Source organism: Meriones unguiculatus, chromosome 6 (genome assembly GCF_030254825.1).
Source record: "Meriones unguiculatus strain TT.TT164.6M chromosome 6, Bangor_MerUng_6.1, whole genome shotgun sequence".
Lineage (NCBI taxonomy): Eukaryota > Metazoa > Chordata > Mammalia > Rodentia > Muridae > Meriones > Meriones unguiculatus.
The window spans coordinates 35849773-35864846 of record NC_083354.1 but is presented as its reverse complement, the minus strand read 5'-3'; the positions used below and the strand labels follow the sequence as shown (position 1 = coordinate 35864846).

The window sequence follows — 15074 nt, the reverse complement described above, 5'->3', positions numbered from 1 at the left end:
CAACCCATCTATCCTGCATCCTTCCACCCACTCAACCATACACGACCCATCTACCCACCCACCTAGCCATCAATACATCTACCCATCTACAAATCTATCATCCATTATCGAACCACCCATCTGTTCATCCATCCATCCATCCATTCATCCATCCATCCATCCATCCATCCACTCACCCATCTAACAGTCAAAAAAAAAAAAAAAAACAAAAAAAAAAACAAAAAAGAAAGAAGCCAGCAAAGCCAGCAACCCAGTGGGAGAATGCAGAAATAAAGTAATTGGTTGGATAAAACCATGATAAATTTTATTTGAGAAATAAAAAACTTTACAGGAATATGAACAATAACATTTAATTTGGGTAACAGTCTGGGGTTGGAGGTCAGGGAAGAATTCTTTGAAGAAAAATGGGCCAGTCAACACCTAAGAGCTGAGTAGGCAGAAGGCAGAACAGCTGTAGACAAGGTTGTCAATCAAGGAGGGTAGCCTTGCCCAGGTCACGAGACAGAAAGAGCCGTGACCAGGAAGGTAAGACAAGCCAGGGATGACCCTGGGGGTGGAGGAGCGGGAATTGAGGGACAAAATCATTCAGGCAATGCTAGCAGACTCTGATGTGCCCAGATTTGAATTTTTAAGGGCTCCTGTGATTTCTATATGCAAAATACACCAGAGAAGGAGGAGGCTGAATTTAGAACATCAGGAATAATCAGCTGAAAGCTCCTAACCTTCCTTGGTTCCTCCAGAGATACATATGCATGTTGTTCTTTCATGATTCTGTGTGCCATGATTGCAGCTTTGATCTGATGGCTTAGATTGTTTAATTCTGCCATTTGTAGAAGTCTGGACTTCCTTCTATTTAGGCAAACTCAAAGTATACAGCAAGCCTTGACACGAGAGACAAACAAGGAGCCCCTGCTTCAGGCCTTTAGCTACGCTGCGGCCCTACCTCAAGTGCATTTGTAGACCTAGCCCTTAATACCTCAGAAAGCAATGTATTTGGAGACAGGTAATTAATCTAAGAGGGGCCCTAATCCGCACGGGTGCCCTTAGAAGATTCAGCTCCAAGTGCTAAAACTATTGAGCTGAGCTGTTCAGGAACTTCATAGGATTATGAAACCACCACCCACCATGTGCCTATGGAACCAACAATGAATGGAGAAAGCAAACATGCCAGCTGGGTGTAGAAACGGAAGAAATTCCGTACAGAAGCAAAAGCTATGGGAAAAGAGAAGATAGCCATCTACAAACCTCAGAGGAGACATTGGAAGAAAGCAACCACAAGAGGCCCTGTTCATTAGCTTTCAGCATCGAGAATGAGAAAGCAGATTTCTTTTATTGAAGCCAATCAGAATGTGTCCTTTTGTTATGGCATTACTAGGAAAAAAACATGTGGTGTATCAAAAACAAAAATCAAACCCCAAACCACATTACACAACACATCATAGAAAACATGTTCCCTTGGGGAACTTAAAATGTACTTATTTCTCAGCAGGAATGTCAATAAAAGAGAGATGAATGTATTAGAGAGATTTTGGAGGATAAGGGCTAGGGTAAGAAGCAAAAGAATTCAAAGGGATGTGCTCCACACGTAAAGCAAACTCAGCTGTCATTCAGTGGCTCCTGCTCAGGCCTCTAACAGCAGGCTCCGTACTGCCAACACCCCAATGGTCATACACACAGGAGGCAGCACCTCCCCCACCTTGCCCATGGAAGATTCCTTTTCTTTCTGTCCATATTAAGTCAGGTGGAGCTATGGAGACTCAGTTTACTTTTCCAACTTCTTATCACTCACTTAGCAGCTTCTTTCTCTTTGAGGTCTCCTTGGCTTTGTTTTCTCATGAAAGCACAGCAGACACAATGGTCAAACTATATTCCAGGCCGAGACCCCTCTTTTGTAAACATTCCCTTAAAGTTAAAATGAAAACTGCTCTTTCTTTTCTGGCAATATATATATTCCTGTTCTGCCTAAATTATCAAAGCCATGTAGCTGGTACCTCCTAAATGCACATAGCTTGTTGACCTTTTTTTGTATTCCTGCCCTCTCTGGGACTTTCCAACCACTGCCACCCTCTGAATTGAAACCTTAGGTTCAAGAATAAACAAGAGATTAAGCTGGTAAAAGAAACCCAAAAATCTTCTGGAATAAGTGAATCTTTGGTTTTAAAACTAACTAGAGACTATGAAAATGCAAATCCAAATATTTTAGGTCAATAAATAATTTTGTAGCACTAGTGTGTGTTCTTGTTCAGCTAGTGGTGAAAGGCAGGTTGGACAGGTGCTCCTCACTGTCACCTCTCTCTATCAGAAACCCACATGCAAACCACGAAGACTCTTTGCTCACTATACAGGCGCATGTTCTGTAATTGTCTTTTGTTCTTTTCAAATGTATCTCATGCAGACCAGGCTAGTCTTGGACTTGCTATGTAGCCAGTGATGACCTTGAACTTCTGATTCTCCTGCCTCCACCTCCCCAGCACTGGAATTATGAGTATGTTTAAATACGGCTCTCTTGAAGGCTTCCTGTATGCAAGGCAAGAAGTCTACCAAATTAGTTTCATCCTCAGCCCCACTAATGGGGGTGTGTGCTTTAGAATACTGGCTGAAATTGGCACTTAATGATTGGGTTGCCTTGCAAGTACTGACAGCACGACTATTAAATGTGCATATTATTATGACCAGACCCATACAGACCGCTGTGTACATGTTTTAGGGAGCACAAGGTATTTACAATTTCATGGATTTTTCTTTGGCTTGAGGAAAAGCTACAGAAAGATGAAAGATTAGATAAGCTACCTGTATTTCATTTTATTTTGCATATTCTATTGCTTCGGGCCCTTGATGTTACAGAGGAGCAGAATTAAAAAAGAAACAATGAGGAAAGACAGATCCTGCATGAGTTCCTTACAGAGAAAGAGTTACCTGGCAAAGCCAACGCCCCTGCTGACTCCGTTAGCATCTCTCAGGATTCTGGTGGATATCACGTGTCCAAAGGGCTTCAGCAGGTTCTCCAGCTCCTGCTCATCCATAGAGATGGGAAGGTTTGAGATGTACAGGTTTGTAGGGTCTTGCTCTTGTTGCTAAGGGAAGAAAAGGAAACAAATGATGCAGTGAGGTCTATTGACAGGTGCTGCACTTAAATTGCAAACTACTACAGTCTAAAGTCCTCCTCTGTTCTCAGAGACCACTGATTTCCAGGCTGGCTTCTTAGGTAGGACAGAGAGCCCAGATAGCCTTAGAGAGCCCAGAGCAACTGTTTTAGTTAGGTTACTGTTGCTGTGATGAAACACCGTGACCAATAAAACTTGGGGAGGAAGGGGTTTATTTCAGCTTACACTTCCTGATAATAGTCCATCATTGAAAGAAGTCATGGCAGAAATCTGAAGGCAGGAGCCGATGCAGAGGTCATAAAGGGTGCTGCTTACTGACTTGCTCCTCATGGCTTGCTCAAACTGCTTTCTAACCACCCAGGACCACCACTCCAAGGATGGAACTACCCATAATGGGCTGGGCCCTCACCCATCAATCACTAATTAAGGAAATGTCCTACAGGCTTGCTTACTTCCCAATCTAATGGAGGCATTTTCTCAATTGAGGCTACTCCATGACTCTAGCTTATGTCAAGTTCACATGAAACTAAGCATCATGGTGGCATAGAAGTCATGACTCCCCTGCTCCCACCTTCCAAGCTCTCGGAGGACAGGTGTGCATTACCACATCTGGCCACCAATTCTCTTACTAAACTCCTTTCCTAGGAAGAACATTCCTCATAAAAAAAATGCCATCAATGACAGCCATGCTCTCTGTCTACCCTTTCTTGTAAAATACATACAATCTTCTATTGCAGTTGAGTTTGGGTGAACCCATGTAAAATCATACTTCATCCACCAATGACACCCAAGACCCAGATGGCACAGAACCCTGCAATTTCACTTTCCCCATCTTTGTTAAGTGCTTGCATGACTTCTGTAGACAGATAGATAAGTGACAGCAAAGTTCACATGGATTTGTCTCTCCTCATAAATTCATGACAGCAGTCTCATTGTTATGGAGCTTGGCCATCCCACTAACAGGCCTTTTCCTCCAGTTGTGAACACTCGCCTTCTCACCCGAAAGAAGCACTCTGTAGCTTCTCTTGGCATGCTCATATGACCAGCATGCTCTTTGAGGTCAGTGTAAGTGAAACAACGGTTCCTGAGCAGGCAACCATGGAGGCAGCAGTGGGTCTGATAACTGATCTGGGTGACTGACAGGCGGGCGGCATATGTGACAAAGGACCGATTTACAAGCACAGCAGGACAGAGCAGGGCAGGGCCAGAGATCACTGCATTCAGAATGGTGACTATACATAACTAACATTGTGAATTCATTTCTGTAATCTTCTGCTTACTGGTTTAAGACTGTGGTTGACCATGTTGAAGCCTGGAAGGCCAGCCGGTCACTGGAGGTTACTTCTACTGGCTACTGTTCTCTCTGCCCCGCCTCAGTCTAGGTATTCACTGTGTGTGCTTTTAGTCATTATTTCCATACAGTGTAGTTCACACTTCCTAGATGGCACATTATATCCCTAAGTCATCCATATGATACAAATGACAAGTGTGAAAGGCCAGGCATATTCCCTAGCCTGTCATCAAGGCTCCTAGAGTTATTGCTCTTTGATGCTGCCTCCTGCTAGGCCAGTGGGTACTATGATGTGACCCAGAAATTTAGTATCAACATTACCTGATGCCAGGTATAAAGTATACATCTATAATCTCAGAACTTAGGAGGTAGACCAATGAAAGCTAGAAGTTCAAGGCTAGGCTCAGCTGTGTGGACATCATGGAAATTTTTCTTAAATAAATTAATGAAAAAAATAAATAAAAAAAACTTAAAATATCACCTGAAACGGGCTAGGAATACCAATTCTCAGGACCACCTTGATATACTGAATTATGAACTCCACACACAGGCTTATTTTGACAAGTCCTCCAAATGATTCTAATAATTGCATCAATTTGAGAGTTGCCATCTCAGACCAAGCAGGAATACTTATATGCAAATGAGCTCATTAGGTCTAACATTTCATTGAGAGCTAACAATGCTTATGCAAGCTTTATTTAACAACCTAGGAAAGAAAACCACAACTGCTAGCATTATCTGTATGTGTGAATATTTTATAATTCATATATGAATTAATAAATGGATATATGGCCATGTGTATGTTGAAACAGTTGTGTTGCCAGAAAAAAACAGTGGTCAGAATGTCATGATTAATTATAAATATCAAAATAACTTAGACATTAAAGTTAATTAATTTAATCAATTAAATTATAATTGAACCATTATAATTTAGCCAAAACAAAACCTTAGGTTCAAGAATAAACAAGAGATTAAGCTGGTAAAAGAAACCCAAAAATCTTCTGGAATAAGTGAATCTTTGGTTTTAAAACTAATTAGAGACTATGAAAATGCAAATCCAAATATTTTAGGTCAATAAATAATTTTGTAGCACTAGTGTGTGTTCTTGTTCAGCTAGTGGTGAAAGGCAGGTTAGACAGGTGCAAAAATAAATTCTCTTTTGCAACCCAGAACTCGTTGTTATGTATGAGTTTTGATACATACAAGAAAGAATTCAAAAAGAAACAAAAAAGAAATAATTTTCATACAAAACTAGACTGCATTATTTTTTAGTGGGTTTACCAGATAGGCCACAACATTTTTCTTAATTCGTGAGATAAACAAGGCTTTGTCATAGAGAGATGACTCATTGGACAAGAGCACTTAAAGCTCTTATGGAGGACCTGGGGATCTGATTTCCTCTTCTGGGCTTTCATGTGTGTGGTATACATACACATGTGCAGGAAAAACATGTATACACATAAAATTTGAAAATAAAGAAAATATCCAAGAAAAATCTACCACTGAGCTTGTTATTTAAACATGACTTATTTTTTGAACATTTTCATTACCAGGAAAATAGCAAGAATGAACACATCTATATGAAAAGCACCACGGCTTTAACATTTGGAATAGTGTTTATATGGGAAATGTACAACTGACATCCTTGATTCATTTCCACCTCCTCTCTCCATCACACACACACACACGCACACACGCACATAAGCACAGGCAAAAATACTATTACCAACAAATTTCAAATGTTGTGATCATAAAAAATGCGATATTATTTTTCCATTAACTGGCTGAAGGTCTCTCTGTCTCTTTCTCTCTCTGATGCTTCAGATACATAATAATGAGCCTCATGCACATAAAACTTTCAAATTTTACAGCATTTTACTATCCATCACTTAATTTTAATCTTCCCATCATAACTGTAAAGGTATTTTGGCAAATATCATCATTCGTATTGGATAATGAGGAAAGAGAGCCATGAAAGATTCATCACTCTGCCCAAGGACAATCTGATAATTAGTGACAGAGTTAGAATTAGACTTACAACCAGCTCAGTGTTCACCAGGTTTTCATCATTTGCATATCAGCTTTCAGAGTATTATTATTATTATTATTATTATTATTGCTTGCCATGTACTATTTATTTAAAAGGTTTCTCTAAAACTAACATGCCTTTAGGACTTACATGAACTCATTTTAAAAACACAACTTTCTCCTGCCATAAACAGAAAGCTACCCTCAAAACGGTGACCAGATTAAGGAATTAATGGTATTTGTTTGTGGGCAATTTGACATTTCTAGTTGACTCTGATGTGAAGGGGATGCTCAGTGAAGAGAGAGGCACAGTAACAGGTTTGTTTTAGACTGGGAAGAATCAGGTCTGATGAAGAACTGAAGAAGAAACAGCTCTGTTTTACTGCGTTGAGGATGAAGGCTGGAGGGCAACTCCAGGAGCTCACTCAGGAAATCCTTCATCCCCCTTGAGACAGGCTTTCTGATTGGCCTGGAGCTCACCCATTAGGCTGGACTGGCCAGCTAAAGAGCCTCAGAGACACACCTGTCTCCTCCCCAGTGCAGGGATCAAAGCATCAGCCAGGGAGTGTCCTATTTTTCCATGGTGTGGTTGTTTGAGTAAGAATGGCTCCCATAGGCTCATATGTTTGTCCACCTGGTCTCCAGGATGGAACTGTTTGGGAGGGATTAGAAGCTGTGGTCACTAGGGCCAGGCTTTAGAAGGTTTGCACTATCCCCAGTTAGCATTTTCTCTGCCTGGTGGTTGTTGTCTCATGATGTAAGCTCTCAGCTTCTCTCCAGCGCCATGCCTGCCTGCCTGCCTGCCTGTTGCCTGCCTGCTGCCGTGCACCTCACCATGACAGGCATGGACCCTAATCCTCTGAAATTGTAAGCCCCAAATGAAATTCTTTTATGAGGTGCCTTGGCGATGGAATATTATTACAGCAATAGCAAAGTAACCAAAATGCTTGGGTCCTGGGATCAAACTCAGATCAGCACACTTGCAAGGCAAGCGCTCTGGTAACAAACTTACATCCCCTCACTAAGAACACCATGGTTTTCTATGAAAAATATATACTCAGCTGGGCACGGTGATGCATGCTTTTAATCCCAGCACTTGGGAGGCAGAGACAGGTGGATCTCTGTCAATTCCAAGCCAGCCTGCTCTACAAAGCAAGTCCAGGAAAGCCAACACTGCACAGAGAAACCCTGCCCAGTGACCTAGGAGTTCCTGCACTTGCCCAGAACTTACCAGTGGAGTGGTCATAGCCCATCTGGGTTCATTTCATAGTAAGAACTGACCCAACTCTCTGCACTCCTTTGCCCTTGGTGAATAGCCCAAGACTCGGATGATATCACTGTCTCAAATGCTACTGGGATTTCTGTCACTTTCAGTAGACTAGTTAATCCCATTTCAAATCTACATCTGAACTCCCTAAGTGTTGAGCATGCTGCAAACACTCAGCAAGGTACTATGAACACGCTGAGCATAGTCTACAAAGGATTGCCTAGTAAGCTATTTTTCTGAATCTAAATTCAAACAGCAAGGCCAGTTCCTTAATTGGTATTCACAGTGACAATATAGCATTTGATGGGGGCATTCCTTAATTTGTATTCACAGAGAGAATAGGGCTTTGGGCAGTGATATTCATTAAATAGTTCCATCTCTTGAAATGCAGTGTTAGTCTTGAATACATTGGTTGACAATAGAATTTAAGTTCTTCGTGGAATGAACTTTAAAATACTACACACCCTATATTTCTCCTTACAATTTTATTTACACATCAGACTTATCTTAAACAGTCATTTGGGGGAAGGCTGATTGGTGTTATAAACCAAATGAGTACTTTTAACTGCTTAGAAGAATTTCACCTGTGATAGCTATAACCTAAAAGGACATTAAATTTTTTCTTGAGCTATTTAATCAGTTCGCTTATCTCTTTATTTTGAAACAGTGTCTTATGTGTCCCAGGCTGGTCTGCAGCTCACTGTGTGGCTAAGGATGACCTTCCACACCTAGCCATACTGCCTGAGTGCTAGCTTCACAGGCATTTATCTACATCTGGCCTACATGATGGTGGGGACGGAAGACCTGAGGCCTGCTTGGCAAGCAGCCTACCAGTTGAGCCACTTCCCCATCCTCTGGCTTTACTCTTTAAGAAGAGGCAGTTTCAGATTGAACATAAGGGGCAACAATTCATCTTATTTTGTCATTTAACACACATACACACACAGAAAATCAGGGACTGCTGTTGGTTGTCTCGAGGCCATTCAGTACATCTGAAATCAGCTGGAAATAAAATAGGTAAGGTCCAGTCCTTTTACACCGGGTCCAATGATCTTACCAACTTATAATGCTGAGTTTACTCTATAAACAGTCAATGACTACGAAAAGGGCCATTCCATAGGTCGGGGCTCTATGGGATGTTAGTAAGAGACAAACCAGTGTCTCTGAATTGTTTGAGTCATCTTTTCTTGAGTTCTCAGACTTGGCTATCCTCCCTTCCCCTGCCCCCACAGCTGCTGAATGGACACTGTGGAGAATATACGAGGTGGTAAAAGTACACGGCTCCTGTCTGTTTAACTGCCTATGTCACCATCAGTAACTCCTCCATCCTGGGATGGTTGTACATCTCTTCATGTGAACAAGGATTCTTGACATATCACTTCATTGTATTAATCTTGTTCATGAAAAACTTAGAATAGCAGTTTCTCTGTTGTTAATGAGAATAGAAATGTGTCGTTTTACCCAAGAATATATTTTCCCTGAAATGAGTTCTCCCCTACTCTTTCCCTCAAGGTTTTGGTTTTATAAACTGTCAAAGTGGAATTAATTCATTTCAAGTTTGCTTCTTTCTAGTTAGGGCAGCATCAGAATGCTGGAGCATTTAAATAAGCAACACCGTGTGTGCTCCTGTAGAGAGGGCACAGTGCTCTCATCTAGGTCAGACTGCTGGGGGGAGGCATTAGGCCTGAGCAGGCCTGGAGGTCACTGAGGATGGACCATTCTCTCATGATCAGGACCTTGTAATACTGGAACAGGAGCTTCAGGGTTGTAATTACCAGGCCAGAGAATGAGATCTGAGTCATGTCTCTGGCCTTGGGTGCAGACAGAACATTCTGAACTCCCCAGAAGGGCATACGATTATGATATAGCCAGAGGCTTTCTGATAAAGAACAAAGAAATCCTACTTCACCAGCCTTCAACAGTTAATCTAAAGTGGGCCTGTCAATCACTGGGCAGGAAAACAGTCAGCAGGAAACCTGTTCATTTTAGAGAGCTTAAGAAAGAGAGTAAAGCATGCCTAATGCATAGGTTAGCACAGCAGGCTGCCCCTGAGACGGATTTTCATCCACAAGTGTCCCTTCAGTGGAGACAGTGAGGCAAATAGGCTTAGCATATGGATGAGACATGCACAGTGCAGCACTAGTCAAAATAGCCAAGATTGGGAACACACCGAAATGTTAGTCAACTGGTCATGACTAAAGCAAATGGGTTCCCCTGTCCTGATAGCCAGTCATACCCAGAATGGAAGTCTGTCATTTGAGACAACTTGGAGATCGTGTCAGGTGAAATAAGCCACCACAGAAAGGCAAGCACCATATGCACTCCAGGGAATGTACAGTAGGTGAGAGAGTAGAAGCTGAGAGCAGAGAGACAGTGAGACAGCTCAGCAGAGAAGGACACTTGCTGCCCCTCCTGACACTCCAAGTTCAATCCTTGGGGCATATAAGGTCAAAGGAGAGAATAGACTCCTCAAGGATGTCCACATGAGTGCTCTTTCATGACTACATCTACACACACATTAAAAACAATTTGAAAAAGAAGTTGAGAGTAGAATGGGGTTGACAGAGGCTAAAGAGAGTAGTGGGATTAAGGGAAGAGGGAAGATCTATTTGCAGGTACCACAATACAGTTACAGAGCTACTGGTCTTCAGCCCAGGAAAGCAAGCACAAATAGCCTGAATGCATTTGCCTTTCAAAAGCCTCGAAGAAAATATTTTGACCGCCTTCATCATCAATGTAAAATAAATATTTGCAGAAAAACACCATTTAATGTGATCTTAGTTTCATACAATGTATACATAAAGCAAATGAACTCAGCATATGAATAAGACTCCAAGAACCACTTCCCCCAAATAAAAATGAGTACAGTTCTCTTAAAAAGATGGATCATGAAGAGCTTTTAACTGTTTCAGATTTAATCTAAGCACAGCGTTGGTGAATGGAGGCGAAGCTTTGGGCTGAATCACAGGTTTAACTCAGGAGACTACATAGTAGATTTGCAGTAAGTTCCCTGGCAACCTGAACCACTGGTGTTGGGTGGCTTTTGTTCTGCATCTTCTGGGAAGTCCTGAGCTGAGACTCATGTGACTGAGCAAGCAATTCCAGGTCTTCGTGTGGTGTCTCTGAGCAGCCAGCTGGTTGTGTTCCTTCCCGACTTTCCTGAACTTCTGCCATGTGCCACACTTGACTGTGAGTTCAGAGCCACCACCCCTAGTTCTGGAGGATGCCCTAGGAGACTGCTAGACTCGATACTCAGTCTCCTAATCATTCCCTTATAATATACCGCCATGACACAGACACCCATGAATGGCTTCCTCTTGACAATACTGAGAGCCAAAGTGAAACTGGGTCGCACAGCTACCAAAGCAACCCAACACTGTGAACACAATCCACATTTTCTTGGCCTTTTTTCTTCCGCTCTGAAAAGGCTCTAGGACACCTATACTGTCCAGCTGCTTAGTATCCTAGAACGGAAAGGTGCCATCTGATTGTCTGATTCTCCTTTGAACAAGCACAGAAGTCTAGATCCTGTGTCTTTGTTACCATAAATTATTACGGTATTCTCTTATTAATTCCATTAAAAAGAAGGAGGAGGAGGAGAAAAAAAAGAAGAAAAAGGAGGAGGAGGAAGGGGAGAAGAAGGAGAAGGAGGAGGATTAGAAGACAAGGTGGTGGCGGATGTACACCATTAACCCCAGCACTTGGGAGACAGAGGCAGGTCGATCTCTGTGTTTGAGGACAGCCTGGTCTACACAGTGAGTTCCAGGATGGCCAAGGCTACACAGAGAAACACTGTCTCAAAAAACAACAAGCAAACAAACAAAAACAAAAATTGTCTTCTACCTAGAATACTCCGGCACAGAGCCAAGGCTCACATTTATATTCAGTGAGCACACAGAGATGTGCTGTTGAGGTACAGTCATGTTCAGGACATGAAGTCTCACTCAAAGGCAACCGCTCTTACTCTATGTCGACAACAGCCTCAGAACATAGCATAAATGGTGATGTAATCACGAATGTCTGCAAAATAAAGGCCACTTGATAAAATTCAAAACCGTTCAGTCAAGTTGAGTTTGTAATATATAATGAGTGGATGCTTATACTCAAGGTATATTCTAGAAATGTATAGAAATGTCCTTATATAATCCAGTGTCAGGTGCAACGAATATACATCAGTAAAAGAAACAACTAAATATGAATGGATAACCTAGTATAATTTCATGCCAGTTATTTCATGGGGAAAAAAACTGAGAATGTTCATTGCCACATGGGATTAATGCTAACATTTTACATAAATTATTTGCTTTTGGTATTATAATCATTTCAGGAGTATTATCTAGCAATGTGCCAAGAACTATGCTTTAAAGCCATTTAAATTCATTACATTTTTATGGCTTAAAAAAAGAAAAAAACCCTTGCGGTAGATTGTATTCCTATGCCCATTTTACAAGGGAGAACACCCAGGTGATCAGGAGCTCTCAACTACCAGGCTCACACAGCTGTTGAGAAATCCAACCAGAAGCGAATCCAACTGATTTGATACAGATACTGTAGACACACTGTGTTTAATGGCTGCGTCACAACTTCTTAAGAGATTAAAATGAGGAATATATTGCTGGCTGGCTTCCTACAGAGTTTCCCCGAAGAATAAGCTACTTAGCAAGATACTTCACCTTCTTAAGAATAAACATCTTAATGATACTGGGGAAATGACTGAGCAAAGAGAACCAAGGTTAAGCCTTATTAGTAAGACTAGAACCGTGACACTTTCCCAATAGTGAGGAAAATAAACTAACTTTCTTCTAACCTCTACTTCAAGAGGATTATCGCAACAAAAGCTACCCTTCAACACATGGAAAGTGGAGAGCACAGCTCTGTATACAAACGCACTGTTGTCTTGCTGGTTTGCGTGAACCTGCTTTTATTTCTAAACTAGCCCTGCCAATTTCACAGAAAACTGGCTCTGTGGGGCCGTGTGCATGTCACGCTGTAGAAGAAACAGCTCTAGGCTGGCACTTCAAAACCAAGTCAGCCGCACATGAAAATTCTGTCTAGGTGGAGCACAGTGTACTCCAGGCTGACGCAATCTGAGTCTCTGCAAGGAGAACCTGAGCAGGTTGCAAAGTGTTGACAGCCTGTGACCTTTAACACGAGGCTGGAGAAAATGTACTGTGAGGCGTAAGTGTGTGTGGGGGGGGTTGTGTATGTGCATATGTAAATGTGTGTGTGTGTGAATATATGTGTGTGAATATGTGCATATGTATATGAGTGTAGATGTGTGTGTGTGTGTGTGTGTGTGTGCGCACGTGTGAATATGTGTATGAGGGTGTGCCCTCCCACAATGAAAACTGACATATCAACAGGCACTGTACATTGAGGACCCAAGGTTCCTGTCTTGCATCCCTGTCTCATACTGACATGAAGATCTCGGCTGAGAACAACAGAAGAAAGCTGTAACCAAGGGTTGCTGGGTTTCGAATGAGGTGAACTGCTACTTTTAAAGAATGTTTTTCATCATCATCATCATCGCTGGTTTGCATCTGGCACTTGTATTATTGTTAATTTCCCAGTGGGAGCAAGGTAAGTCCAGCTCTTCACATGGCTCAGCCACGGACACGTGGCTCTTACAAGCCTGGGGTCACTGCAGAAGGCAGGCACACATTCCACGTCTCCTCGGCTTTCAACTGTCCACACAAAGGGGCCCTGTGGTCCAGAAGAGTCACACACTGGAGACAGCTGGGGACTAGCTGGATATGAAGATGCGTGGTGCTTTACCTGCTGCATCTTAGGCCATGTCACTAAATTCACCATCTGCTTTTTCTTGAAATATTTGCTATTGGCCTTCATTCGGTATTCCTCTATCTCTTAGCAACTGCTGGTTGCTGAGCTGTAGCCCACACACAAGCCCCAATTAGTGATGACCCCTGCCTACCATGGAGATCCCAGTCCCGTGGGCATCTTACAATGAAATTTTAATAATAAGGTGCTATTTTATACCAGCAAACACAAGAGCACAGCCAGAAATGTAGACATTTGCCCTTGGGCTTTCACGTCTCATAGTTTGGAATTCTGTTTTCCTTGGCGATTAGGCAGCCTGAGACAATGTGTAAATGAAGCCTTGGCTCCACCATGAGCATGAAAATTGATCCTTGAAATACAAGGCCCCTCAGATAGGGGTCCCTTAAGATAGCTGCAGAGGTCAGTTAGGCCATCCATGTAACGGCTTATGCAGCCCTGATGCCCACAAAGTGATCTGCCCATATCTCACCTCCCAGCAATGGAGTCAGCATAGGCAGGCGAACACCCAGTGGCATGGTACCCGGTGTTAGCCAGCTCTATGCTGTTTATTCCTAAACTGGCTGTATACCCAAATGACCACACAGAGACTAGGGTTTACTTAATTAACCTAGAGCACAATGCTGGGCAACTGGTTACTCCATCCTAAACCTCCAGGCCAGCATAGTTTCTTACCATTCAGATTTCACCCATTATACTTGCTTTTAGGTCCAGTTCATCTCTCCTCTCCTCATGGTTCTAAGTCCTCTCCTGCCAACTCTGCTCTCCCACTCCTCCAACTCGCTTCTTTCTCCTCCTTCCAGACCAGGTTGTCCCACCCTATTCTCTCCATTGCACAGCGTTGGCTGGTCGTTTATTTGAAAATACAGAGAACAAATGATGGTATGTTCACAAAACTTGAGCTAGATGGTGCTTAGAATAAACATCACAGAGCTGGAGAGATGGCTCAGAGGTGAAGAGCACTAGCTGCTCTTCCAAAGGTCCTGAGTTAAATTCCCAGCAACCACATGGTGGCTCACTACCATCTATAATGAGATCTGGTGCCCTCTTCTGGCCTGCAGGCAGAGTACTGTATAAATAATAAATAAATCTTAATAAAAAAAAAGAATAAACATCACAATGCAATGTCCTGATTGAAACCAGATAATGGGATAGAGAACGAACAAGGGTAAACTGTACACATTCCACAAGAACATGATACCAACACTCCATCATTACCACTTCTCAGAAAACTTGAACCATGAAAACAGAACCAACACATTGAACTTCTGAGGGTCAATGCGGAATTAAATGTGTGGTGTTCTGGAAATTTAGCAGTGTTGGGTACAGAGGAAACCTCCAGCAACTCTAATATTGCTGCAATTATAGTTACTCAGAAGTTAGGACATTACAAAAAGATAGCTACTAACTAAAAACAAGCCATGTTCGTAACAGAACAATTATCACAACTTAGGGTTCTTCCACCTAGATACAATTTTACATTATGCAGAGGTAGGCACATTAAATTGGTGATGAGATCTTTAAAATGTGGCCACTGTATTGGCACAAAAAATATAAAAATATATTACTGGGTACAAAACATAACACT

At 42.1% G+C, this 15074-nt stretch overlaps 1 protein-coding gene and 1 non-coding gene across 15 annotated transcripts in view; one reads left to right on the top strand and one right to left on the bottom strand.

The window, feature by feature from the left end:
- The window catches only part of Rbms3 (RNA binding motif single stranded interacting protein 3), a 1270324-nt gene that overhangs the window by 230527 nt on the left and 1024723 nt on the right, over positions 1 to 15074 (bottom strand). For all 14 annotated transcript variants that reach the window (XM_060385100.1, XM_060385099.1, XM_060385093.1 and 11 more), the window contains one exon: positions 2917 to 3074. In XM_060385100.1, the coding sequence (XP_060241083.1) occupies positions 2917 to 3074 (158 nt within the window). The remainder of the gene's footprint in view (positions 1 to 2916; positions 3075 to 15074) is intronic.
- On the top strand, positions 5484 to 5611 carry LOC132655013 (small nucleolar RNA SNORA40). Its single transcript, XR_009592597.1, has one exon. It is a non-coding gene; the product is annotated as a small nucleolar RNA SNORA40 (small nucleolar RNA).